The sequence below is a fragment of the Brachypodium distachyon genome, chromosome 3 (assembly GCF_000005505.3).
Source record: "Brachypodium distachyon strain Bd21 chromosome 3, Brachypodium_distachyon_v3.0, whole genome shotgun sequence".
Classification (NCBI taxonomy): domain Eukaryota; kingdom Viridiplantae; phylum Streptophyta; class Magnoliopsida; order Poales; family Poaceae; genus Brachypodium; species Brachypodium distachyon.
This window is the reverse complement of record NC_016133.3, coordinates 29918550-29946303: the sequence shown is the minus strand read 5'-3', so window position 1 is coordinate 29946303 and position 27754 is coordinate 29918550. Positions and strand designations below refer to the sequence as shown.

Here is a 27754-nt window from a genome sequence, read left to right as displayed (position 1 = left end):
GGTCCGGTGGCAGCTCCGGGCGGACCACGACCGCGGGGAGTGGAGCCTGCAGGCGGCCACGCGTGCGAGGCTGGCCTTGGCGCCGCCTGCCCCCACCATCAGGGTCATCCCTGCCCCCGCCCGCCGCCACCGCAGCCGGCACCACAACCGAGGCCAAACGTCGAACATGTGGCGGGCATGGAGGCGCCGCCACCTCCATCTCCATGGGAGACACCGGCGGGCTGCCACTGAGCAGGACATCGCAGTAGGAGCACACCGAATCCACGCTGCCGGAAGGAGAAGACTCCCTCTAGCGCAGCTCCCTCGCCGATGGACGGGACGGCTCAGCCGGGGTGGAGTCCATCGAGGGTGCGCAAGAGAGGGGGGAGAAAGGAGGGGGGAGGAAGAGAGGGGAGAAGCGAAGGGCACGGGGAGAGGAGGGTGGCCGCCGGCGGGAGGTGGATGCCGATGCCGGAGTGGTGACGGCGGTTTTAGCCCTAGTCGCCTTTCCTAACGCGAGAGCCTTTCCTAGTATTGGCACTGTTAGTTGGAGCACCCATATTACTTGTCAAGATATCTTTTGTATAAATTTGGTCGAACTTGAAGAAGTTGACATGGGAGTTGGGACAAAATTGTAACATGTTATACTCCTCAAAATATAAGGCATACAATTACAAGTGCAGTCAACGCCATAAAAACATGGACTATAATTTTGACTTGCATATGTTTATAAAATAAAATTAGTAAAAGAATATACAACATCCTAAATTGTTGACGAAATATTTACATGTATCTAGACACTTTTTAAGAATAGATACGTATATGTTTGGACAAATTTGACACAAGAATTTAGAATCGAAGGAAGTATTTTGCAAGCCAAATACAATTATTACTCTCAAGTATTCAAATCGTGTACTTTGTCGTAAAGCAATGGTCAAGAATTTAGATTGTTGACTTCCACACATTATTATTATTATTATTATGTGACTTATGTTTTATTTTCGAAAGGAATATTTTAGACACAAAGGTAGTACTCCCACCATTCCATATTAAGTAACTCAAATTTGTCTAAAAATGTACGTATCTATGCATCTAGATACATGTAATATTTCGGCACTTACTATGGAGGAAATAGTTGATATTACTGGCTGCTGCAATCCGTAAAGATACAGCAGAAGCACCACTCTTCTTCAGGTACAAATCTCTGGTAAGTGGATCCAGCAGCCTTGAGGCCCCTGTCCCTAGCTAAAGTTCACTTAACCTGTTTACAGTTTAAGCTCCTTACAATAAACACCAAATCTGTGTAATAAAGACTTGAAGAATGGACTTGAAACACCTAACTGAAGCTCAAGACCCACCCAAAAAAAATTCTTATTTCCTAACCAGGCTGAAGGACAAGCATCAAGTGATGATTGTATCATCTGTAGAGACAAAAAAGAAAGGCTTGAGCTTAGCCTTCTGGATACTTGCCATATGCCAAGAAATACTCTATCTTCATGTGGGTAGTAGAATTGAAGATCTGAGCCGAAATCTATTTCAGGGGCAGCGATATTGAATCGTGTATCTGGAGGGAGCAGCCGAGCCTCACTTCATGGCTTCTGAGCTGCAGATGCTGATTGTGCCAAAGAAACTCGGATGAAAAGGTTACGTGGAGTCCTGCGAGCCTCCTTCTGGTAGCCACAATTTCTTCCGGATTATGAATATCATTTCGTTATCCTCTTGTTCTGGACTGGACTCGGCATCTACAACAGTAACTGCTTCCCAGTGAAGTGCATTAAGGTACTTCTTGATGAACAGAATGACAGGGGCCTTGTCTCTCACGATGATAAAACCAGTTGGCCTAAGGATGCGGTCCATTTCAAGGAGCAGATCTTCAGCACTGCAACCTCTTTTGTCGAGGTCGGAGAAGACTGTCCATGCATGGAGAAGATCATATGTTCGAGGATACGTCGAGAATGCTTCACACCTTTCAAAACAGAATTGCATGAGTACAATTTCCTACCAAACTTGCCAGCAACAACCAGAACCACAAATAATTAACCACATGATAAAAAGCAAATAATTCATAGTAACATTTGCAAAGAAACCATGAATCCTTCAATCAATATAGGAAAATGGAATTTCTAATTCAAGAATATATTCTCCATTACTGCATTATCTTGGAAACTGATTGCACTTCTTGGAAACCTAGAGAAGGGTTACCGGCTTGGAGTTCTACGGTTTTGTGGTCATACGACTAAGTTTAGTAAATCAAATACTAATACAACAAATGCAACTGCTCAACTGCAATATACAAGGTGCAGCCTAAAATTTTAAGACGCTAAAAAGGAAAATGGCAGAGGTTAACCACCATCATCAGGTGGTTATAATAATAGTAAAACAAACATATTGTCATAATTGACTAAAATACCATCGCAGTAATCCAGCATTTTAGTCTGAGATGGACAGCTGGACTGGTAGTAGAATAAATCTACTGATCTCACAAGGTTTACTATGCTAGAACTTATTGAGGTGTCACAATACCAGGAGTGAGTAGTTCCTGACAAAGCAATTTAGGGCTTTATCCTTCATATTCAATAGCAGTTACGGTTTCCATCATAAAATCTTGCTAGTGCCTTGCAGATACAAAGATCAAAAGCTTCTTGCAAGTACTAAAATGTAACAAGACCACTAAGATATATCATACATCTCAAATGCAAACCCCTTATGTGAATTGACGCATACCAGTCATGAATGGATCCTATGAGCCCTCTGTCATAGATTATCTTGAGAGTGCTTGGTCCATCATGGGGCACAGCATTCATCACCCATACATTCTTTTCCTTGAGAGCAGCAGCAAATGATCCAAAGTTTGCTTTCATGTCCATGACATTTCGGATAGTGTCTGGTTTTATCTTTGGGCGCAGCAAATTCCAGTAATTATCTACTCTTTGCTGCCACATTTCCTGCATAGAAAGAGCTTATCAGAGATCCCTGCTCAGTTGTTTGGACATAATTGAAGTTCTGAAGACACGATAACATCATCTTACCGTATCCTTTTCAAATGTGTCAGCTGTAACATACAAATCCGCAAGACGAGGAGGTGGGGTTGTTAATCGAGCAGGCCAAGGAGCCAGTCCACTTCCCCCATCTCTGTGCATTTCTGCAGATATAAATTAATGCAAATTAGCTGCAAAATGACCCAAGGAAAAGCGAAGGATGAAATTAAATGTTATATCCCCCTGTCTTACTTTATATCGGTACTAAATAACCATAAACCATCCTGTTACCCCTTAACATAAGGAAACCTCCAAGAACCAACAAATTAACAAAAAAAAACTACTTGGTTATTATGTTTATATTTTAAAAAATCTAATAAGAAAAACAAACACCCTTATTACCAGTAGTGACAAGTGTGCGTTTGTGCACGCACATGCTTTTTTTATAGATAAAGAAAAAAGGGAGGATGCATCCTTTCAGCATTTAGTGACTATGCATCGAAAACACTAGACCTGATGTAACCGAAAATCATCAAGGAAAAAGGTTACAGGTGAATTTGCAAGTGGTTGCTGAGCAGCACATTATGTTGATCCTTATCCAAGTTGGTGCAGTGAGTAGATTGATAACTCTACTTAAAATATAGTTGTACTATTAGGCGCTCAATCCTAATTGGCCCCATACCCCTAGCTTATGTCCCTGCCACTCAAAATATCTTCTTAAATATTCAAAAAGAGCTCAACATGAATCAAACATATAGCAAACAACATCCAAATAACAATTCACAGGCCACAGTGACCAGTTTGAAGTAAACAATAAGCAGCAGAAAAGCAAGGTAACAATATTGAGTACCCATCCAGTAGGGAAGCAACAAAAGGTAAAACCTACAATTGGAATAGAGCAAGCACTCACGTTCTGGATATGAAGTAATGCAAGCTTCCATTGTCACTCCCCATACTGAATCTGGATCATCACCGCTTTTGCATAGAGGTGGATTTGTACCATGTGGTCGGCTCCTGTAGCAATCATTGTTCAGAGGCTTGACCCAGATAACTGTCTGGTTTTTTTTCTCTGCAATTTTCCAGCACATCCTTTCTACAAGGGCACTCATTTCTTTCCAGATTCTACGATCCTCCTCATCTTGTGCGTATGCTTCAGGAGATGAATAAGCAAAGTAACCTCCAGGCCTGAGTAATCTGTCTAGTTCAAGCAGAAGAATTCCATCTCTTTGAAGCCAGTCAATCCTGCAACGAGAACAGTGGGCTAATTCAAAGGATCTACTTGGGTACGGAAGCCTTTTTGTTCCTAAAACACCAAGATATGCAGGGATCCCTCTTTCAAGAGCAAATTGGATCTGGTTCTGATGTACATCGTTCGGTGCCAAAGACATTGCTATGACATTAGATGAAAGAAGGTATCCTCCAAAACTAGCAACTCCACAGCCAACATCAAGAACTGTACGGAGCATTCCCTCATTGTTTATAATGTTGTCTTTGAAGTTTAGCATCTGTCACACAGTATAAGAGATGAATCACAATAATGAAGTTTGACAGTGCACAATATTCAAATACATGTATTCGTAGCATTTTTAGCAGGACATTATTGTAAATAAGTTAAAAGAACATACTTACATTTGCAATGTTTGCTATATATTTGTCAGCTCCATGATGAAAATGTGTTCCACCACCTGGAAACTTAATTTTTTCACCTGCATCAATCATCCAGTTCTGGTCCGACTTCTCTTTTGCAAGGTGAGTGTGAGGAATATTTGCTTTCCACACTATATCACGACTTTTTGGCCATTTTATGGGAACCTGCAAAACTAAGCTTCATGAGTATAATGTGGATCAAATAGAAGCATTTTAACACGAATACGAAGGTCAGGGAGCACGTAAAAAGAATGTATCAGCTCCACAAAAGGTGCAGGCAAAAACTCTAACCATGTTCCTGTGGCCAGATCATCCTAAGTGTACATGCAAAGGACATGTCCTTAACCACATGATCAACAACCACAAAACAAAGTGGTTCATCTTGATGATATAGGTTCAAATGATCAGTGTATGAACTCAGGTCCGGCAACTTTGTAGCTCAGGGATAGAATCCAAACTAGGTACAGAGATGACAAGAAAAATGAAAGTGAAAGGATAATCTTGTGACCTTATAGCCATGTGGTGGGGGGATCAAGCAATTAAAGCGCCTCTCAGGAGGAGGGCAATGCCTCTCATAGTGCTCCATCAGGTTTAAATCGAGCTTCAACCTTGTCTGATATATCAAATTCCTATCCAAGCAGGGGATCAGCTCAGAGTGCCGATCATCGCATACCTTCACACCCAAGGAAAAAAAAAACAATTCTAATTATCAACACATATATACTGTCAGCAAACATAGACTGATTACTCATTTTGAACTCACAGGGAAGCTCTTGAGCTTAACATCGTTGGCATCGCCAGTCCCAAAAATTGACTCATCTGAACCATCATCACCATCTACATCACTGCCCCACCCGAGTGACCGCGAGAATTTGGTGCCATACTCTAGTGCTGTACTCCCTGCCTGCCCTTTGGAGCCCGAGAAATACAGGAAGAGGAGGCAGAGGCACACAACCATCAGACAGAACAGCACGACGGGTCTCTTGCTTTGCGTCCCATCATTTCTCCCCCTCATCTCGGAGGATCCCCAATCCTAGTACCCTGCTGCCCTCTAGTATAGACTGCCCTCAAGATTCATAAAGGGCCGCAATTCTAGTATTCTTGGATGCACGGATCTGCAAAAAACAAAACAAGCCATGAGGCCAATCAGATGCTATAACTAAGTAGCAGAAAGCTAAGACAATTCAAAAAACCGAACAAACTGAGGCTGGCACCGGAAATGGGTGCGGTAGGCGAAGAAGATGGAAGCCTCACAAGAATGGAAATCCTCGGGACGAAGTAAATGCTCCCACCGAACCCCAAGACTGATGTTAGACGGAAGATCAAAATTCCCCGTATAAGTATGCAATCTTTCTGTGCCCAACGGTGAAATAAAGAAAGAAAGGAACGGTGGTGGTAAAGAGTGAAGTGGGGGGCAGATCACAAAGAGGAAAGAGCAGCACTACTTCGAATAAATAAAGCTCCCCTTTTCCGGGCTACTATTTAACTCGCAGATTCCGATCTGCGGGGCGGTGTCCCGTTCTCCGATTCCACAAAGCGGACTTGGAATTCGGTTCGTCAGCACACAAGCTCTCAGAGCAATTGGATTAGGCAGCCAAGCACAAGCCAGAAGGAAGAGCTTGGATTTGACCCAATGGAGACGCGAGGACAGCGACGGGCACTGCTGCCACGAGCATAGAACCACTTGGAGAGGAGGGGTTGAGTGCGTCCGGCGAGAGCGCAGCAGCAGATTAAAAATCCCCGGGGTTTCCAACGACCAAATCGAACGCGGGTCTCACCCGAAACAACCAAATCCTAACCAAACGCAACGAGAAGATGAAGTAAACTAAAACCAAACCCCCAATGCAAATCCTGCCAACCAAAAGCGACACGGAACAAGCCCCCCGCCGCCCGCGCAGAGACCGAAAGCACACAAACCGCGCGCGCGAGCAAGCACGCACCCCACCCCCCAAAATCCACGCGCTTCGTTCGCGGAGCGAGCACCGAACAGCGCCCCGGCTCCCAGCCGCCTACTCCCGGAGAAGACGAACCACTCTGCGGGCCCCAGGACAGCGCGACTAGATCGCACCGCCGGGCGCCGCCGCCAGCATGTCGGCGGCTAGACGGAGACCTAGAGAGAGAGGGTGGGTGGGAAGCAACGTACCGTCGCGGTCTCGCGGATCCCGGCGCGGTGCCGCCGCAGGCGCTCGGTCGCCTCCGGTCGCAGGGCAAGGGCGGGGGAGGAGAGAGCCAGCGGAAGTCCTCGATTTGCGGGGAGACAGAGCGGAGCAGGAGAACACGGAGAGAGAGAGGTGGCGCGTGTCAATAACAAAGGTCCGAGGGAGGTCATTGGTTAACCCCCCACTGTTACTATATCGCGCGAAATAATAACGCGCTAATCAAAAACTCAAGCGGTGCGCCAAGCCGCTGTTAATCACGCGGAGGGAATGCGCCCGTGAGGGCATGAGTATTTTTTTTAGCGGGAGTATATGATTAGCGTTGTTGGGGATTTAGCGGGGAGATCTCTGTCGGCGTCGGCACAATTGGAGGGAGCTATAATAATGAGTGCTTTGTTTTTCTCCGCTGTCATACCGCTGGTGGTGCTGCAGCAGCGCTGATACGCCTGTGGCCAATCAACTTTGTCACGTGAGCCTTCCGTCTGTTTTCTTTCGTTTTGATTTTCTTTGTCCCGTTTGTTTTTTCATTAGGTTATGTGTTTGGCCGCCGTGCCGCGAACTCCAGCCCGCCGTTTGGTATGCTTGCATACTCGCTGCAGCCGGAGGACATCACTATGGTCCGCGGGAAGAGCCATGGGGAGCAACGTGAGTTGCGAGGTACGACGCCGGGTGAGGAGGATCTTGATGGCGCTGCAGTCGGCAGCGGGCGGAGGAGTGAGGACGGAGAAAAAACTGCGGTGATGCGAAAGAGGAATGACGGCAGAGGAGGAGCAAACCGGCGATGGGAGCTTCTCGTGCAACCCACAACATCGGCTAACGAGAGAATGGTGCGCAAAAAGAAGGCGCCGAGCGGGACACGGATGATGAGCGAGTAAATACGGACAATGAGAAAGCCATCGATGGGAAAGAGAGAGAGGCGAGAAACGTTGAAACAACCGTACCTGGTGAGATTACTTTTTTGCATTTAGGTTGCACTCACCTACCATGGTCCGATAAACCAAACAAGCCAACATTTGCATGACCGATACAAATCAGGTGCGGGATATGTTGCTCCTAAGTCCTAGGTTTTTTTCTAGATGATTTTTAAGCAATACAAGAGTTACATTATCCATTGGATAGATTGCACGAAAGTCTATAAAATCTGTGTCATATTCTTGCGGAGGAAGCCTGATACGGAGTACTAGGATTCTGTATCAAGGCATCACGTGAGAAGGGGATAGACTCCTACTCCTACTCACACTTCAAAAGCCACGCCCGATCCGAGATAGACACCACCGACACTCAACAGCCTGCTCAGACGGCGAGCGCCAGTAAAGTCCAGGGACCCAACGCGTGACACAGGAAAGGAGCCTGAAAATCCGCAAATGCCAACGCTACCTACTGACCGACGAATGCTTGAGAGTTGAGACACATGGGTCCTCCGCTGCCCTGGTTTGGCATCATCAGATATAGATCCAAGGAGTTAAGGCGCGTCCATAAAGACCAGCCAAATTTGGTGCGGAAGGTCGCAGATCTTTTCAAGCCCATATTTCCTCGCTCGTGAGTTCCGTTCCATGCAAGGACACTTGCAGGAATCCTAGGGTACAAGTACAACTGTACAAGTGAACCCCAGTTGGTTGCAAGTTGCAACGATACCTTTGTTTTTGGCGAATAAAAGTTGCAACTAGCAATCACCAAGAGATTGTTTTTGGTCATTTGGACGCAGGGATTTTGCACAAATTTTACAATAAAATACGGCGTCAGAAAGTAGAGTATCAGATGAGTACAGTGATGGGCGCAAGCCACTTAGAAGTTGTATCTCCCACATGCGGGAGAACTGCAAATTTGAACAAACATAGCTGTTGCAACAAAATTCCCACATTCTCTGTATGCCATGTTTAGCAAAACCATTTTTACACGACGATCTCATGTGTGGGGGGCCAAATTCTTCACCAATGGGTGCAGCCACAGACACAGATCCTGGAACACTTTCAACATGATCCTGTCATTTCTGGTTCAAATATGACTTCAAAATCTAACGGGGAGTGCGTTCTCCATTTCTCATGCTAATTCCTGCTTATTACCCTGCCGCAATGTGCACACATGAACTCCTGTCACAATGGTGAAAGACCTTTCAGGGCACGATTGAGTAACCAGACATCATCTGCTTCCATGTCACCTCATCTACTTTATCTGCATGAACCCTGAGATCTCGACTAAGAAAGCACGTAGATTTTTCCTGAATTTCTGCCTGTTTGGCCGGTCAAGCGTGCTTGAGAGATTGTTACAACTTGTGAGATTGTGGAATGCAACTGCCAGTCTTGATTTTATGGTCGGATTCTGTTGTTTCTCAAGCAACTCATGGACCAGTCTCTGCAGAGAGTGAGAGAGAGACCGCATGAGAACTTATCAAAATAAGAAAAACTGAGCATACTTGATTTGATAACTGTTAGTCTAAAAAATGGCAAGAGAGAACCTGATATAACTCCTGTTCACAGAAAAGTAAAGGAAGCAATGCATCCGCAGCAGAACCTGCTAGTTCCATTCTGCAACAGTCACACCAGGTATTAGACGTGCACATAGATTAAGTTATCTCGCTTAAGATTCTAGATCTACTGAATGCCGACATGTGGAGCTCACCTGAAATCTTCAAACAGAAGTAGTTGCATGAGAAGCCTCAAAAAGTGACTTGATATGCTTTCCTGAAGTTTGCCATTCGATCCTTCAGACTCCATAAGCTGTGAGCTAAGCCCTCCTCTGCCTCCAAGCCTTTCTTTGAAATGGTAGGAAGCAAGAGCATTTACTGCCGTCAGGCACCTCTCAACAACATCGCTATCCTGCAACATAGACAAAGCAAAGCTCGCTATATCAACTGAAGAATATTGTACTTCAACACAAAGAGTGCACAGCAAGATATAGACCAGACAAGATTCAGAAATCAGAAGAGGTGAAACATAAATCTGATGTTATTCATGGTAAGTTTGACACGAAAAAAGCTGCCAATTAAATCTCATTGACAAAACATAAATTTTGTCAAACCATCTTACATTTTTCACATCAATTTTGTCATGATTTTTGCTCTGATCACCTTATGTTATTCCCCAGGAGTGATTGCACATTGAGGTGATCACAATACCAAAACATAGAAAGTTGAGCATAGAATCATGAACAAGTTCTTCTTTGAGTCATAACAGAAGGTAATGTAGGCACGCTGCATAAGCAAGGTTCGGTTGCTACAAGCTAGCTCCGTCGTGAAGTTGCCTGGTCCGGGGGCCTTGCCACGGGCAGGTGTCTCACCACCTCCCACACCTCCTCCGATAATGGAGAATCGAGCTCAGCCAAGTCCTCGGCTCGAGAGCCCATGAAACCTAGATTCAGCAAGAACTCGTGCAGCTCAGCCCTGCCCAGGAGCGAGTGGAAGTGATCGAACGATGTGTGTGCCATGTCTGCATGGTCAGAAACCACCGCGGCATACATAATTACTGAAAACAATGCTGCTACCATCTAAAACTTTGCGCAAAAGTAGGATCAAGCTTGGTAGTTTCACTCAGCAAAACCAAAACTTGACTAACCTTGAACTAATTCTATCAATTCACTGACAGCATAACACAACATAGTAGTAAATGCAGATACATGAAGAGGTTCTTGCCTGATTGCGAAGTCCGAATTCAAGACTACCAATGATTCTTGCAAAAGCATCCCTGTTTAAGTGAGCAACCTTCTCTGGGTACACTTCCAACAAGTGTGACATAAGTGCAAAATACTGTAAAGAAGCCAGACTACTTATTAACATTTGATTGACATTCAATTCTATCAGAAGAAAAATGGAAAAAAGAAAAACTTACATCACGACTGAGTTTGGGGTACTTCAAAAGGTCCAAAGATACCAAGGGAGTCACAATATCAAGACCAACATAGATGACCTGTGAAAGAAATATTTGAGTTAGTTTCAAACTAGTAGTTACAGTTAACTCTTATGCAGAAATGACAATACCCCTGATGAAAGTAAGACATGGTAAATTTCCTTTAAAAGAAAGCGATTCTAGTTTTTTTCCATGCATAGCCTCGAGCACGGTAAATGTGTTCCTTATTGTGGGCTAGGCCACAAATACATAGGATAGAATAAGAAAGGTCTCCAGCAGTGCCATTATTTGTGGTCAAACACAAGCTCACAGACAGGCCAGCATGTTCAGCACATGAAACTTAGCAAAAGCACCAATTGCAAAACTTCAACCAAGGTTAATTGGCATTATGGTTAGCTATCAGCCAATTTCTCTTGATTTTGTGGTCAAGACAGACCAGTCAGAAGAGTTGGCTATGAGTGGTAAAGATGGGGAATTTATGTTTGTCGAGTTTGCTGTTCGTGAGCTTAAACAGTTAACGATTTATACTCAACTTGAGAGATATAGGTAATACAGTTCTATTTTCTTAAGAAACAGAGAATATCGCATAAACATCAGCTGCATACCTCCGCGATATCTGGGGAGCCCTCAATGTTGCTATCAGATAGGAAACCGACCTGCATTTGTCAACGGTGTCTCTTAAGCATGTGGACCTTCGGACAGACAACACACACAGGATGTAAGGGCGAATGTTACCAAATCCTTTGAACATATATTTGTTAAAAGCCGAAGCAAAGCACGTAGATCCTTGTATTTTTCAGATTGTGACTCGCTGCGCAGAGTTGAAGAAAGCGAGAGCATTACCTACGCAAAAGAGATGAACACTCTAGGATCAGATCTTACAGAACATTCTCTGCAAAATTCAAAAGATGGCAACTGCACTGTTGGGAATCCCTGACATTTCCAACACAAACAGAAAAATGAAAAACAGAAGCTCATTGGCGTTGGGCCATATTAACATCTGCCACGCCAAGTTCTTTAGTGAGTTCACATTAAGTAATCCACATTTGATGAGTATCCAAATATTTGGTGCTGTCATTTATTATCTCCAACAGCAGAATTATCGTTAATTTTTTTCCCTTTAGCTGGATACATCCAATTCGATCTTTCTATGAATAAGGAAGCACAGAAACTGAGAAGCACCCGCACCAAACAAAAAGTAGGAGAGTGAAGTGTTTAGGCATAGGAATATTTATAAAAATAAAGAGGGGTACTGCCAGCGAATGCTAGGAAAATTATATAATTTATACAAGAAACTTTTTAATTCTCAGTTCCTCTGAATTCATAAGATACCTACTGGCGTCATAGTCCTTAATTCAATTTATTGCAATCATATTAGAGCTTTGAACTCGCACCATAAGATTATTTCCTTTAGGATTTATTTGGATCCATATCCTTAGAATATAGCTAAAACTTGAACTACATTCATGCTTCCAAAATCCCAAAGCAACTTCCCTTTCCCAAAGACCCGTAATGGCTTGTTTGGATATATAAGGAGATCCAATCCCTTTGTACATGCATGGATTTTAGTTTGTACTAAAGCAAGCTCTGATGGAGCACTGTCTACTGAATTTCAGAAGCAAAAGCCCCGTAATGCATAGAACCTAACACAACAATGGACAAGTATTAGAAAAATGTATGAAAGAGGAGGCATGCAAGCACAAACCATCTCATTAAACATGCACACGCGTGTTTCAGAGAGAGAATCATTAGTTTCGTCTTTGTGTAGAAAGTTTCTGACACAGAACAACACAGAAATAAGGATTCTTGTCCTTACCTTTCCAATATTATGAGAGGAGTATATCTGGAGCAGTCGTAAGCAAAAGCTCATCAAAACTGATGTTTCCTTAGCATCCAGGAATACAGCTTGACCATCAATGAAGTCAACCACAAACTTGAGTATCATGTATATGACTTGAGACTGAAAACAAGAAATGTTAGTGTATGAACCTCAAGGCTCACATGTAAAAAGCATGATTGGATGCATGACAGACAGATAAGTGATATTACCTGATTTTTGTACACCTCCAGAAGAGTCAATAGTGAGTTCATCACAGTACGGCCCATCTCAAATAGAACCTTTTGAGTGCGCGGCTGAGTAGCTCTGGCAGCTCCTCGTAGCCGTTCCAATAGGCAACAGATCTGCAGTTATTTTCTATTATACTAACTTCAAAGAGCTTAAAGCAAATAACATGCGGTCTCACCATGTAGATAACATCTGGTTGATGTGCAACAGATTTGAGATCACTCCTACTAGCATTTTCTACTAGGCATCCTGCGACTGGTCCCATGAGGTCTCTCAGATACCTTTGTTGAAACAAACAAACAACTGTCAAATCTCTTATATTTATTCCTTAAAAATAACAGATAGCAGTTGATGATAGGCATACTGCACAGATGCTTCAGGATCTTTGATGCAGGAAGCTGCACAGGCAAGTGTTTCTGCTAGAGATCTCTGTGAAGTGGTAAGTGGTAACAAAAGCATAAGGTTTTCACCATACAAAAGCGTGAGGTAAATTGCATGATGAGTAAATGCTGTAACACTTACTTGTAAACGTCCGCTTAATGAAAATAAAGAACGTCCGCTTGCAAAAGCTCTTGTAAGATCACGCCATGAGTCCTAAGAAGGTAAATAGCGTTGCGAAACATGAATTAAGAAGAAGAAAGAAAGGGAGAAACACTAGCGAGGAGAATCAAATTATGTTCTGTTGCATAAATATCTCTAGCAGTTCTTAGTCATCACTGGCATCATAGGGCCATACAGAATTTCACTTGGCAGGTTTAGTCAGTTTCTGCTACAGCTGACAGGTCGGACGAAACCAATGGTTGTATTTGAAACATGAATTAAGAAAAAAAAATGGAGAAACATTAGCGAGAGAATCAAATTATGTTATATGGGCACGTTTGCTATGCAATCAAGGAACTGATGCAATCGTGCAATTAGAATGATCCGGCCCGCCCGATCTGCAACATGCGGCAGTCATCCACGCGCGGAGCTTCCGCCTCCAGTTTTCTGGATCCTTGCAAAAATCACCCCGCACCCACGTTTTTTTATTCCCCTGAAAAGCCCCCTGCTGTCAACCTCTCCTAACCCTGGTCCTATGAAGGAGAACAGATCAAATCTGTGGGGGTCCTCTCCCATAGGATCGGTGGAGAATTTCATAGCAATGGCACACTGAAGAATTCAGTGTGGCCGGCCGGCCGGCAGCAGCAGCAGCAAGGCACAAATCACAACCCTGGAACGATCGATGTATGCAAAGGCGAAACTGAGATCTATCTGTTGGGGAAGATGATTAAGGGAGGCTGACAGCAGGGGGCTTTTCAGAAGAAAAGAAACGTGAGTGCGGGGTGATTTTTGCAAGGATCCAGAAAACTGGAGGTGGGAACTTTGCGCCTGGATCGGTGCCGCATGTTGCAGATCGGACGGGCCAGATCATTCTGATTGCAGGATTGCATCGGTTCCTGGATTGCACAGCAAACGGACCCATGTTATATTGCATAAATATTTTTAGCAATTGTTAATCATCACCAGCATCATAGGGTTCATACAGAATTTCTCTTGGCAAACCAATGGGATCAAAGGTAGCTTTAGGTGTATCCACATTTCTTGTTATTTTCAAACTCACTACAACAGAGCAAATTCGACTCAGTGTGTGTAAGCAGTATTGCCTGTATTCAAAAGAGAGCTAATAGTTCCAGGCAAGTACAGAAATGACCAGTTGGATAAGGAACAAGCACGCACAAATTCACTCTATGTGACACTTCTAAGTATCAATGCAGTGCATGAGAAATTTGTGGCATGCCTCATTACGAAACTTCTTAACATTAGCATCTTCTGGGCCATCACTATGGATAAACCAGATGCGCATGTATTGGTGGGTGCAAGGACTATGAAAAGGTCGCACTTGTGCATACTAACAAAATCTGGAAAGAATCATACATGTCCATCAAGTTAGACTATGTAGACCTGCAAAAAATTGTGCAAAAGATACAAAAAAAATTCGCCTCGTTTGTATGGCATGCCCAGATGATCATATTTTGCGAGAACATTTGTAGGTGCACATGATCTAACATGTTGCATCAATGCAAAGGTTTGGCTTTTCATAGTGCAACCCACCAATAAAAGCATGAAATCCACTCTCACCATTACTATGCAATGTCTTAGCTTTCTGGAAATTAGGAACATAAACATGAATATGCTATGGTAGAAGGAGGAAAAGACTTAACCATATGCACAATTGCATGTTCGACTGAGTACTTACTATACCTAAGGTAGTAGAAATGCTACTAATATTTTATTATTTTTAGCATGTGCAAAGTAAAATGTATAGCAAAATACTACAGATTACAGAAGATGCAAATATTCGTAAGATACCAAACTTACCAGCTGAACGACATAAGTACATGTGTGTTTCCTTCGAACAACTGTAGCAAGTAGCTTTTGGCATATGAGCGTCTGTTAACATGAATCAAAGAAAAAGATTAAGGATAACCTTCAAAGCAGTCCAGAAGATGCTTTTGTCATGTGTAATGTCAATAACAGATACTCTCTCTACTCACAAATTCTTGTCAGTCTGAAGTGTGTTAAACCTTTTGGCACTTGACAGATCGTATATTTCTAAATATTTTATTTTAGCATTGATTCCATTACACAAATAAGAACTTATATACTTGTGTAATCTTAAAGTTTTGTTTATGTATCGAAACATCATGATAAAAACTAAAGATCAAAGTTGTATCTTGGAGACCACAGAGCCTTCTTTTCAGAACCATAGCACCGCTGCTCCGCCCCTGGATGCCGTCGTAGCCGAAAGCAACAGCCTAGGGATATGTGCCAACATATATGTTTTGCAGGGTGATTAAGATGTTTAAATCTGACCATGCTTTGCCAGGGGATATGTGCCAACATGCTTCTTTGTATGTTAATCAAGATTCTTATAGGTAATTATAGCTGAAAAGTCAAATGACCATACATGCGCACAGATCCCCATGAGAGATCCGACGGCATCTAGAGGGTGGAGCAGCAGTACCATAGTTCAACCAAACATTTTCGAACAGTCAAAAACATGGAGAACTTTCAATCAAGTTTTTGCAGGGCAAAACATAGGTATGCGAGTGTAGGCACATCGGTAAACTCACAGATTTGCAGTTAATCAGTAAAAGCGAAGGTTACCTGGAGCTCAATTTCGCCCTGATATGTAGTAAGTGCAACCATTGAAATCAGAACAACAAAATCAAGAACAAGTTCTCCTTGGTTATTCTCCCAAGCAAAACTGTTCAGCAGTTTTCTAGACTGCTGGGATCTGTGTTTACCCATACTGTCAATTTCTCTACTCACATCTAGCGGTACTAAATAGGTTCCAACCCATCTAGCCAAGAACCAAATCACCGCCTGCCAACAGCCAAAAAGAAATTAGGTCAAGTTCACCATCTCGAAAAAATGGCAAGTCCACCATCTCAAAAGGATACAATGCTCAAGGGGTAGGTGGGATAAATTAGTTCTTTTAGTATGATAAAGTAAACTAGAATGTATCCCTTAACAAGACAATAAAACTTAGAAACAAAAAAATAGGATAATTGGAGATGAAATCATGGAAATTACAAATCCAAAGACCTGTGCTTAGCAAAATATCGGTAGAACTCTCACACAGGGCAACAAAGAGATGATGAAGATCACAATTAACAGTACAAAATGTACCTCCATGAGTCGGGGACTGAAGTAACTTCCCCTAATTCCTGGGTCTAGACATTGTCTTGAAAAATTTATTATAGACCTGCATAACAAATAATCAACTGATTATGTTGTATTCAGTCCAAATAGCTTAAAGGTTGGACACATAGACATAGAAATTACATTATCAAAAAAGTGGTTGAAACTTCCAGCTACGAGCCTATAATATGAAGTCTTGGTAAATATTTAGTTATTCACTATGAGGTCTTGGTAAATATGTTTAACGGATACCATAGAAGACTTGGATCAACTTTGGCTGTGTTGATGTTTTAACTTACTTACGGACATAGTCGTACAGCAGGCAGAAGCATTTAGCCAATGATAACATGTGGAAACGGGAAAGACAATTTTTTTTATGGCACTCAAAGCGTAAAAAATATGGAGAATTGGCATTTTCGATAAATCAAAACTGGGTCATGAAATTCTACGTAACGCTATATAACAATATCAGCAGTAGAATGTATCTACAAAATAGTAAGCTCTGTCAAGTGATTTGACCAACAGGCAAGAATTTTTTACCATGACAGTGTAACTACGGGATGTTGGGTTGCTTCAACTACATTGGGGAATCCAGCCTGTAAAGCTTCAGGAATCTGTTAAAAAAAACTAATAATGAAAACTGAGAATATGACATGTATCTTGCTGACAAAAGTATAAACACTACACATAATATGCAAGAACACAGTGCTTTCGGTGCAGCATTTTATGTTATATAGGAGTACAATATGATTATAAACAGTGCACGTTCGAAGATTTGAAGCTTCTAGCGCAAGTTGGAACTGAAGATTGCATGAACTAGGAAAAGCTGATGGAAAATGCAAACAGTGTATTCATGATAAGATTTGGAAATGTTATTAAAAAAAGATGGGCTTTGGAATATTTACAAGCAGTGTTTCTCCTTCGCCCGAATCAGTCAGGACATGACTGGTAATCAACAACAGCCAATACAGCTCCTCCAATGTTCGAGTAGGGTCGTTTTCACCATTTCTCTGCAATGTGTATCATGGAAGGAAGGCTATTGTAGAAGGGACGTTACAGAATCTAAAACCAAGATAAATCAAAATATGAAGCTAACGAGAATACCTGACTTAGCTGTACAAATCGCTCAGAAAATAATTGTTCAAGAAAGGGTATAGTCGTGTCAGCAGCTGCGCGTGCAATCAGAGCATACAAGGCCAACTGCTCATCACGCTCTAGATCAAGCAGTACTTCATTAGTATAAGACTACAAGGAATCCCAAAGGGAAAGGGGCTCAAAAGAAATTCCAACATACTTGAAACAGAAACATGAAAGTATTCGGCATCGTCACTATCCTCAAATGCCGAATCAGCAGCAGCTATGTCAAAGAAAAAGAAGGGCAATCAATATGCAGCAGCAGGACATGAGAACAGCAAACAAAGTACTCTGCGTGCAGATGTCATTAAGTATCAATATCTTCAAGGATAACTCTAAATGAAGAAAAACACACTGTACCTTTCAAGTGTGACTCCACAATGATCTTAAACAAACTTGAAGCTGCAAGTGCTCCATCAACGGACATAGGACTTCTATCAGCGTCAGCTTCCTATGGTAAACAGGAATTTAAGTGAATCCTATGCATTAATTAATGGTTTTATAATAAATAAAGTGGCAGAATGCTCTTCATTAACCAACCAAAGTAGCCTAAGCTTGTTACATCTATTGAATAAAGTGCAATCCAAATCATGTGAGAGTTAATAGGGTTTTCCATGTACCAAATAAGATAAAACCTACCCAAGCACTTCTATACCATGTTGCTCAGTAAATTGCCAATAACAATCAAGCAGCTTCTATCTCCCTACTGGAAGGCAATATGTTGCTATTACATTGGTGATGATGATTTGAATCTTATGCATAATCATGTACATGCTCTACAGACTGAAGTAAACTAGAAAGCCACATACTTACTAACTTCTTTTAAGACAGGAGACTGTTGCCATACCGAATACAGATTTAATCAGCATGTTAACATGCATATAACAAAGCAAATGATTAGAATAATACAATCAATCCACTAACCTCAACACTGCTAAGTCATGAACGCATGCCAGCTAATCACAGAGTTCAAATCCTAGTATAAGGTACACACTGAACAGAAAGGTTTATATTGCAATTAACATATATAACTTCCATTTTAACCAGGGGAGGCATAGGGCCAAATGATGTTCAATACACAATTAAAAAAAACTGGTGTAAACCTAGAAGAGAAATGCACCAGTATTCACAACTACCAAAAAGGAGAGAAATGGCCAAACAGTTAATAGGGGCTAATTACTAAGTGAGATAATGAAAGAAGAGACAATAACCTACAGCTATATCACAAAGAAATCTTGTACATGATTAATGAATAAGCACTGGACAGGAAGTTGCACAAAAACGCAAACACATATTCTGAAGCACATATCAATGACAATACCCCCAGGATAACACTCCATGTTTCCAGCAATATATCTAGAGCGTCTGAGCCCCAGGTTTCTTCTTCATTCTGGTTATTCAGAACAGACTTGACAGCTTCGGATGTCAAAGCAGAAAGCAGGTTAATTGTGCCATATTGCCTGCAAGCATGTCCATGTTACAAGAAAATAGCAAGTCAAATCTTAACTGGTATATAAACATAATCCTTAAGGTACTAACAGTATTGACTTTTTCCCTTTAGCATGTCTTTGTTGATACAAAAGAACATTATTGAGTTTTTGTTATACAACACCTTATAAAAATAACTACTAGGTAATAAAAAAAATGAGGTGCAACTAACCTTATCGACTTCAGGAGGTTGTCAAAAAGTGAGCTACTGGTCAAAGATGCCACTGAAAGCAGGGCATGGCAACCATCTATGAACTCACTGCAGAAAGAATAAATCATAATGGTCATCGGTATTTCTTAAGTTTTGCTCAGGTTCAAGGAAGATTGAATCATGGTTCTTGCACGACCTTTCACTTCCTCCACTTCGAATTGATTCTGCAATGACACCCGGAGGTTCAATCCACAGGATAACAGCAGATAGTATGTGCATAAAGTGTTCAATCTGTGCATCTCCCTTATCTGAATATAGAGGACAAACAAGTCATATAGATCATTATTAACACATTTTGCTGGTTGAGATAATACTGAGAAGCTTTCAATGAACATCAAATTTGTAAATCATGGGAGAGCAAACAAACAATGACTGTTTGAAACGTGCATATACCATCAGGAAACACAGCGCCTGCCAAGGAGCATAATTGCACTACAAGCTGTCTGCAAGAGACAGCAATAGGAGAATCTCCCCATAGTGTATCGTACAAGTACTTCTGGCGCAGGGTAGTATAGAAGTTCAAAACCCAGGTAGTATGCCCACTTGATATTAGAATATCAGTCCACGTAGACCCTGGCTACAAAAGAAAATGTAACCATTCATCAGGTGAACAGAGCAAAGATGTAAGTAGCTCAAAGACTGTACCTTCACCAATGACCGTTCGAATTTCTTCAGATTTATGGCATCACTCCTCAAACCAGAATTTATCTTGGCATCTGAATTCTCATGTTCCAAAGCTTGCTTGAAACTCCAGCTTAATATTTGAAGCATCAGACGTAATGCTGCTGAACATGCTTTCTCCTCAGGTGTAGTTACATTTGAATTCAGGATCGTGTCTGTAGTATTGAATACAGCAGCTTGTGCCCAACAATAGAAGTCCTTGCAACAGGAAATGGTATGTCAGAATGATGACACTAGAAGTTTCCAAATGATATGGCAATTAGCCAAATATTCTCATGTAAAAAGGAGTATGCTTCCACCTTCAGAAACTTCACTTCAAGTGACCATTGGCATTGTTCATGGAACTCCTTTGGCAGGCCCATAGATGAAGCAGTTGAAGGGGAAAATTCTGAAACCTAGCTCAGACATGAAGTTTAATTCTTGGTCAGTGAGGAAAGGTCAGATAATTCAGAGAAGCAACTATATCAGCCTTTATGAACATAAGCATACCAAGGTTTCTAAGAAATTAATCCCAGCAAACTGTCGATTAGGCCCATGGATGCCCCGGACAGACTGCTCAACCTGAAAAGGATATCAAACAGTACAAATCCATGGTGTTTCACAAATAAATGAATGGAAATTTTGAGTGGTTAAAAGTGTAAGACAGAACACAATTATGAAAATAGAACATGTATTTGGCAAAACAACGAATACTGGTGGGGATTGGAGGCTCCATGTATGCTCATAAGGGTGAACGAATCAGAAAACCACACAAAGGAAAAAACTCTCTCAATCATCCAGCACTCTGGAGTTAACCCAATCCAGCACTCCCAATTTATGAAAAGATGATATTTGGACCCTATAAAGGTCCATGTCCGCTAAAGCCAAAAAGGTTAGGCCAAGCATTCTTGATCATGCAGCCACTGTCTAACTGTTGAGAGAAGTTTGTACCTCAAAGAAGATAGCACCTTTTTCTTGGTCCGGAAACTCAAGCCTGCAAATATGTGTTCCATATCAAAACATCTAGTATTTGAGTAAAAAATCTTCACACAGGCAATTACCTTGAAGCACACTAAAAAGCAGACAATTCGTTTAAAAGCAAGTAATTATGCATATACACTGTAACCATATTACTAGGGGATATCCCCCCTGCATCACTGCCTCTTTTGCATCTAATCATGATGGATGATATCGTACAACCCAACCACCCACCCACCCAAATACCATAACTAACCTTTGTCCTGCACGAGATGGTGCAGGGCTAAGCTAAATAGCTAAATAAAAAATAGTATCCAAAATAGATAACTAATCAGTCCCTTATTGCATGAATTCCTCTTTAGGAAGGTTGCTAAATTCGCCACCTGCACAAAATCACATCTAACCTGGCAACCCAGCGGATGAAAAACTGGGTACAAATGAATATTTTACGCAGCAAGCTAGTGATTCTTGCACCTCTTTGACAGACAGGAAACAGAGAACAGACAGTAACTTTTTTAAATGCTCTTTCCATTAATAGAACATAAGAACATGTTAATATGAAGAGGCATAGTGCCATAAGCAAAAGATACATTCACATTTACACTGGCAGAGTAAGCAGATTAGTAAAAACTAACCAGCCTCTTTTTAGTAATCTAGCTGCCACAGCAGAAACTTTTGATTGCACGTAGCCATCAGGGGAACCTGCATGCTCCATAACGTAGTTCAAGCAATATCTACAATGTTACAGAATTATATTAAGTGTTAGAATCTGATCGTCTCACGTTACATACAAGCTTAAAATTCCCTACAAAAACTCACAGTATTAGGCTTCTTTTGTTGTCATCTGTAAGAATACCCCACTCCCTTATTGCAGCATCACCAATTGCTCCGGCGGCTTGGAATCTTGCATTTGGCATTAGGGATGTCTCTGGGAGAACCGGATAAGGAAAGTGTGATTTTCAGCTTGTATCAGTTATAAACATGGCATGACAGAAATATTTGCAGGCACGTAACCCTGTAATTCTATAAAGCTCTTAAGAGATTCGAATGACAGATGAACAGATTAGTTAGATCGAACATTGGAATGACAATGGCGCATGACAAACTTCATTAAAGGATGTCAATTTTGCACGCAAATACAATGGCATCCCAGCTTGTTCGTTTTAGTTCTGAGTTAAAAAAAAAGATGAGTTCTGATTTAATATTTGAGTTGATACAAAAGCCAACACCAACTTAACTTGACTCTTTCTTAGCACACGGAATACCAACCAAATAGTAAATTTAGCATAGTTTTCATAGATCAATGATCTTTTAGAAATTACATGCCAACTAAATGATTGGAAAACTTTGGACTGATGCTTGTGGTATCACAAGACATTCGTAGGGAATTACAGTGTACACAAAGCCAGCAAAAATATACATAAAACTTAACTACAGTATTTTATAAAAAAGGAGGTAGGGTTTTCACAAAATACCTAGAGGTTCAGAAGTTCGGATACATGGATTGTGGTTACATACAGAAAAAAAATCCCACTAGATTAATTCACTTTACTGGTCACTAAAATCATGCAAACAGTAAAGTACAAGCACAGCTGGCGTAAGCTTATCAGAGAAAAAATAACTAAGCGATGAATTTATGGGCTGGTTTACAAACTGAATTTGGAGCAATGAGATGAGGGGCATTTGTGGTTTCTGATGATTCTTGTTTTGATCCAAGTATCTAACCATAAGTGCTCAAAATTGTAACAATGTGCTTCAAACAGCATAAAAGCAGCCCCCCACCACCACCCACCCACCCACCCAGAAAAAAAAAGTAGAAGACTGAGTTGTTATTACGTGCAGTCCACAAGACAATTTACACGCATATATATAATTATTCAGCTCCTGTGTAAATCAGCTTAACATAAGAAAGAAGAACTGCACAGTTCAAAAATTACATAGTGGGTCATTTCTGCTAATATAAGAAGTCCTAGATCCTACTAAGCAATCCACATGAGAATCTTAAGCTTTATCGAGAATGGATTCCAGTTCTTTGTAGAGGCACAACTATACAACAGCATACCAAGAATAAATCTGCAAGATTGATAAGGCATCAGAGATGAATGGAGTGAACTAAGAACTTTTTCGGCTTCAGACGGATTCATGTGCACCTGCAAAATCATGCAAATATCAAAAGGTTGCCTGCTAAGTAAAGCTCAAAGCCAATGGATGAAACATCAACAGTGAGGAAAATAACTCTAGGTTCATTATAAAAAAATTGTCCTGATGTGACATTAGGTGAATACAGAAAGGACCAAGGATAGCTTATTGGCAACAATTTTCATATAATTGAGATAACTTGGTCAGTGGCATAGAATCAACAGTGCATCCAAGTGTCAAAATGATAAGAAGATGATCCAGAGATAAGCAGCAACTTGTATGGCAAATGCATAGTCTTCTATAGTTCAGAATCAGAACACAGTTAGCATAGTAGAGAGCACACTTTTACTAGATTACAAAACAGATAACTCAATTTGACCAATTAAAATGGTCTGTGTGTATCAACCAACAGATCCTCGCAGCCAGCTCAATCACTACATGGCAATTCTAAAACGCTTGCGCTAAGGAAGTTCTGGCCAGGCAATAAAGCACTAGACCAAAATTGTCAGTAAATCCTCCTCACAACTGAACAGTATCCCCTAGCATAGTAGTCGCATACTTAGAAAATTAAAAAATGCCAGTACAGACCACTATAATCTTGGGTGCCAATTAACTGTCTTTGCTTTACAAAACGAGGCATCAGAATATCACGCCTGAGCGAACAATTCAGAGGCCCCGAACCACCTTAATTAAGCAACCGACTCAAAAGCTTCGAAAAAAGCACCTAATCCCTCGCTAATCTCATAGAAATCCCATAAAAAGGGTTCCCCTTGCCAAATCCATTCGGAAGCACACTGGTAAGCAACGGCCGAGACTGCACAGCAAACCAGAGCCACGCGCAACAATTTAGGGAGAAAAACAATGCCAAAGTATCAGCACAACACAAGCAATAACTCCAGCAAATGTCATAGAAGCACAACAAAGTCAAGCAGAAGCCCATTGCCCACAAGCGCCCCAAATCTACACTGAGGCGCCGAAATACACGGCGCTAGCCGCGCAAAGAGACGGAGACACGGAGTTTAGCAGATGATAATGCCAAGAGCGTCCGTGGCAGCGGGAGGAAGAGGTCCCCGACCTGGATGAGGGAGCAAGCCTGCTCGATGGCAAGCATGGTGGCCTGGAGCTGCTGCGGATCAGGGGCGCCTCCGGGGAAGTTCTGCATGGCGGCGGCGGCGGCGGAGACGGCTCCCTAGCACGGCAGCTGTATGCGCGCGCTTGGGTGTTGGGTCTCGGCGATCGCCTAGGGCTTCCGGCCGCCGGGCGTGGAGTCGGAAGCGGAGAGCCGAGAGGGAGAGAGAGCACCTGATGGTTTTCTTTGGGTTTGGGGGCGGAACAGAAACGACGAAGTGCCTCGCTGGCTTTTGGGTACTCGTAGTAAACAAAAGACTGGTTAACTTTTTTATTGTGAGAGTCCACTATATTTAAAACAGATAACTAATTTTCCCGAAAAATGTTATCCCTCCGTTCCAAAATATTGCTTTTACTGCAACCAAAGGGAATACTCCGAAAGCGAATTGAGGCTGGCTCAGGTGGTTGCTTTCTTGTGGTCGAATCAGTCCATCCAGGTTCAAGTCTCCGACTTGACGTGGTTGCTCGCATTTTTCTGGATTTATTTCAGAAACTAACCGGCGTTACATTTTCAGTGGGAGTGACGTATCCGTCAACTACGATGACTTCGTTAATCTCAAGATGATGTGCCGGACCAGTTTCTCGGAGGTGCTCATAGGGGTAGAGTGTGCGTGTTCATAGGGGTGAGTGTGCGTCCGTACTTGTGAGCGTCTGCGTCTGTACTGTGTTTCCTCAAAAACAAAAGGAGTACTCCGAAAATTATGTGCCAACCAAAATCTTAAAAAAATTTAAATTTCAGTGGAGTTTGATTTTTTATAAATATCCATCCGTACCATATAAGTGCCGAAATATTACGTCTATACGTATTTTAGTACTCCCTCCGACCGGTATTAATTGTCTCAAATTTGCCCAAATACGGATGTATCTATGTTTAAAAAGCGTCTAGATAGATGTAATATTTCGACAAGTAATTCTGGCCGGAGGGAGTACACGTATATACGTCCATATCTAGACAAATTTGAGTCACTTAATATGAGACGGAGTACAATTTACTTGACATTTATTTCTGAAAATTACAAAAATCCATGTACCTTGCTAGCAACGAGCTAGTATAAGATTTAGCTTTGGTTTACTTTGGTTGAATAGCTATATCGCTCGATGAATTATCGTATTTTCTGTGACCTGGTCTTTCACATATACCAACTTAATGTATGGTATACAATGCCCAACATCTTAGCCATTTCCTGATTGTTTTGCCCGACAAAAAAGGGTTCCGATGGATTAGTCATGCAACTAGCCATGAACATTGACTCGCCAAATTGGCCTCTCCCTCGGCCAAATTTGGTTATTCTCTTGAAACTTGCCATTTTCACTCTCATGCATTTTATTCCACCAAAACACGCCAAATAGTCTCTCTTCACGCATCACCGACCAGTCGCTCACAGTTGTTGTTTGACCTCGCTGCGGGAGCTGCCGCTACTAGACCACAACGCTTGCCACAAACGATCTGCCTCGGCGGGATCACTCCTATTTGTCCCCGTCTCAGTCCTTCCAACCATCCTCCACGACATCTCACAACTCCTAGATTTTGTTTAAAACGCACACAAGACTGCAACAATCGGAACAAATTAACAACGTAAGTTCAAAACAGGAAATAAAGCTAAAGCTACGAAGTTCAACTTAGGGCAACTACTATCTGATGGGGTCAACTTGCATCTATCCTGCCGAGAGCCGCGCTCTGGAGAAGGTCCTATTGGACTCGGACTACCCTCATATTCCAGCTCTTGCTCCCCCGTAGCCAGGACCTCACGGCTCTGTTGTCGTCTCTAGCCTGCCACTCATATAGTTTTCGCCTAAATCCTTCGTTGTCCATCCCGCTTCCTAGCCTCGGTGCCCGGCAACCTCGTGCACCCTACAACTCCCTTCTTATGCATGAGTTCGGCTAAAATAGACGACATAAAAAGTTCCCACGAGAAAGTGGACCCCATTGTTGGGTCCAATTTGGCTAATTTATTGAAAGACACGGCCAAATCCACTGAAGCAATAGTTAAACTACAAAAGATTATAATAAAATGTCCGATCATTGAGGCAAACGACACGACACATATTCTCTTCCTTATCGTCGAGACTGATGCATATCAAATAGATCTGTTACTAAAAGGAGATTGTGATCATCCTATGGTCGTCGGCAATGGGAATAGCTAAAGGAAATATTTGGAAAATGAAAATGACTTCTCATCTTTTATTTTGCACGTATTATCTTTCTCTAGGCCTCAACTGTTCACATGATTAACAACCCCGTCCACTGATTTGGGTCCTCGGGAGGAAATGCAAAATGGGACATAACATTTGAAAAATCTACATACCTAATTTAGCTAAAGCATACTTGTCGACAACAACTAGATGAACTAAAGCGGTGATAAAAACAATTAAACACTTGGTAAATTGCATAATAGATTGATCCGCCAAAGTATCAAATCACTTACTAGCTTCAAACTTGTGATCTTCCGCCTTTCGGAGGGATTGCCTTTTTTTTCTCTCTCCGATTTTTTTTAGTTCTCTCCAATTAATGTTTTTAGCAAAGTCACACGGCTTTATTAATCAATAGATAAAGGTACATTAGAATCGGTCCATGGCTGAAGAAGCCAAGTAAACCTGCCGTGCTGGAGCGAAAGAGCACTCCTGACTAAACTATGAGCATCTATATTAGATTTTCTACTTTCATGCATAAAAATGACATAATGGAACTCTTTGCTACGAACTGCAAGGAAATTGTGATGTAGCTACACCGTGTGTCCCTTGAAGAATGTCCTTGATAACAGCATGTGCGTCGGAAGCAATGCAAATCTTCTCTAAGATTTAAATCCTTGGCCAGAGCTAATGGCTCACAGCAAGCCAAAGCTTCAAGCGTAGGTGATTTTGGGCCACAATGTTTCGGAGGCCCGTACGGCCACCCAGTTCGCACGCAGTCGACGACGGGCCAGATGAACACTTAATCCATGTGACCGATACATACATGCTGCATATATTGTCTAGTAACTTACTTGTCTAGTAACATTTGTTAAGATGCAATATATGCAACTAATCTCGGTTGCCTATTCGGATAGTACATCGATGGTTTATGTGTTTTTAGTGAAGTACTAAAAACACAACAAGAATTTATGGGCGGAGTGAATATCTTTGTTTTTTTAGAACATCTCCAGCCGGCCCCCCTAAAGGCTCTTAAACGGGCTTGGGGGGACACCGGCACAAAAATACCGACCCAGCCGGCCTCCTCAATTTGTTTTTTTAGCCGGCGCGGCCTAGAATGTTAGCCGGCGCTCCCAGGCCGAACCCAGCCCACGGGAAAGCGAGCGGGGGCGCCGACGCATCGCGTTCTTCCGGCGGGCCCGCCTTGTCAGCGGGTATTAATCGCCCTCACCGGTTTTCCACCAGCTTCTTCTCGGCGCCCGAAGCGATTAATGGCGGTCGCCGGGTAAAAACTCGCCGGTTTCCATGTGGCCACGCCCCTGCGCATTCCCGACGAACTATCGCCGTGTTCACACCGCTCGTCGCTTTGCCTTCCCCGCCTATAAAAGCATCTCCGGCGCTCGCCCACCTCGCCATTGTTCCTCTCGCCCTCCATCTCCCTCCCTCGCCTGCAGAATGGATGGCGCCGACACGGCTGACGGTGGCGGAAGCCGACGCCCTCCACCGCGCCGGCTACCCGTGCCTGCCGGACACTC

The 27754-nt window shown here is 42.3% G+C and overlaps 2 protein-coding genes across 5 annotated transcripts; both read right to left on the bottom strand.

Moving 5' to 3' along the window:
* Positions 1-1076: 1076 nt before the first annotated feature.
* LOC100839930 (probable methyltransferase PMT3) lies at positions 1077-7012 on the bottom strand. 3 transcript variants are annotated; one of them, XM_003574011.4, is made up of 8 exons: positions 6748-7012; positions 5368-5719; positions 5113-5277; positions 4587-4769; positions 3868-4462; positions 3009-3121; positions 2704-2924; positions 1077-1945 (listed from the first exon to the last, which is right to left on the bottom strand). In XM_003574011.4, the coding sequence occupies exons 2-8, from the start codon at positions 5617-5619 to the stop codon at positions 1624-1626; spliced, it is 1851 nt and encodes a 616-aa protein (XP_003574059.1). In that variant the 5' UTR covers positions 5620-5719; positions 6748-7012; the 3' UTR covers positions 1077-1623. The 3 variants fall into 3 exon arrangements, with proteins under 3 accessions (XP_003574059.1, XP_010234822.1, XP_010234821.1); XM_010236520.3 differs by lacking the exon at positions 6748-7012 and adding an exon at positions 5819-6284 and having other exon boundaries at positions 1624-1945; XM_010236519.3 differs by lacking the exon at positions 6748-7012 and adding an exon at positions 5859-6284 and having other exon boundaries at positions 1624-1945.
* A 1456-nt stretch (positions 7013-8468) lies between these two features.
* LOC100839622 (exportin-4) lies at positions 8469-24310 on the bottom strand. 2 transcript variants are annotated; one of them, XM_003574010.4, is made up of 32 exons: positions 24037-24308; positions 22885-22972; positions 21642-21750; positions 21458-21556; positions 20796-20838; positions 20355-20426; positions 20165-20260; positions 19830-20063; positions 19578-19761; positions 19321-19432; positions 19146-19232; positions 18807-18945; positions 17846-17936; positions 17646-17708; positions 17456-17565; positions 17257-17361; positions 16892-16965; positions 16340-16415; positions 15815-16033; positions 15026-15097; positions 13190-13261; positions 13032-13096; positions 12846-12948; positions 12652-12783; positions 12419-12562; positions 11338-11445; positions 11208-11258; positions 10585-10662; positions 10389-10502; positions 9380-9576; positions 9216-9285; positions 8469-9112 (listed from the first exon to the last, which is right to left on the bottom strand). In XM_003574010.4, exons 1-32 carry the CDS (start codon positions 24121-24123, stop codon positions 8924-8926), a joined length of 3483 nt encoding a protein of 1160 aa, XP_003574058.1. In that variant the 5' UTR covers positions 24124-24308; the 3' UTR covers positions 8469-8923. The 2 variants fall into 2 exon arrangements, with proteins under 2 accessions (XP_003574058.1, XP_024316278.1); XM_024460510.1 differs by lacking the exons at positions 8469-9112; positions 9216-9285; positions 9380-9576 and adding an exon at positions 9902-10185 and having other exon boundaries at positions 24037-24310.
* Between the last annotated feature and the right edge of the window lie 3444 nt (positions 24311-27754).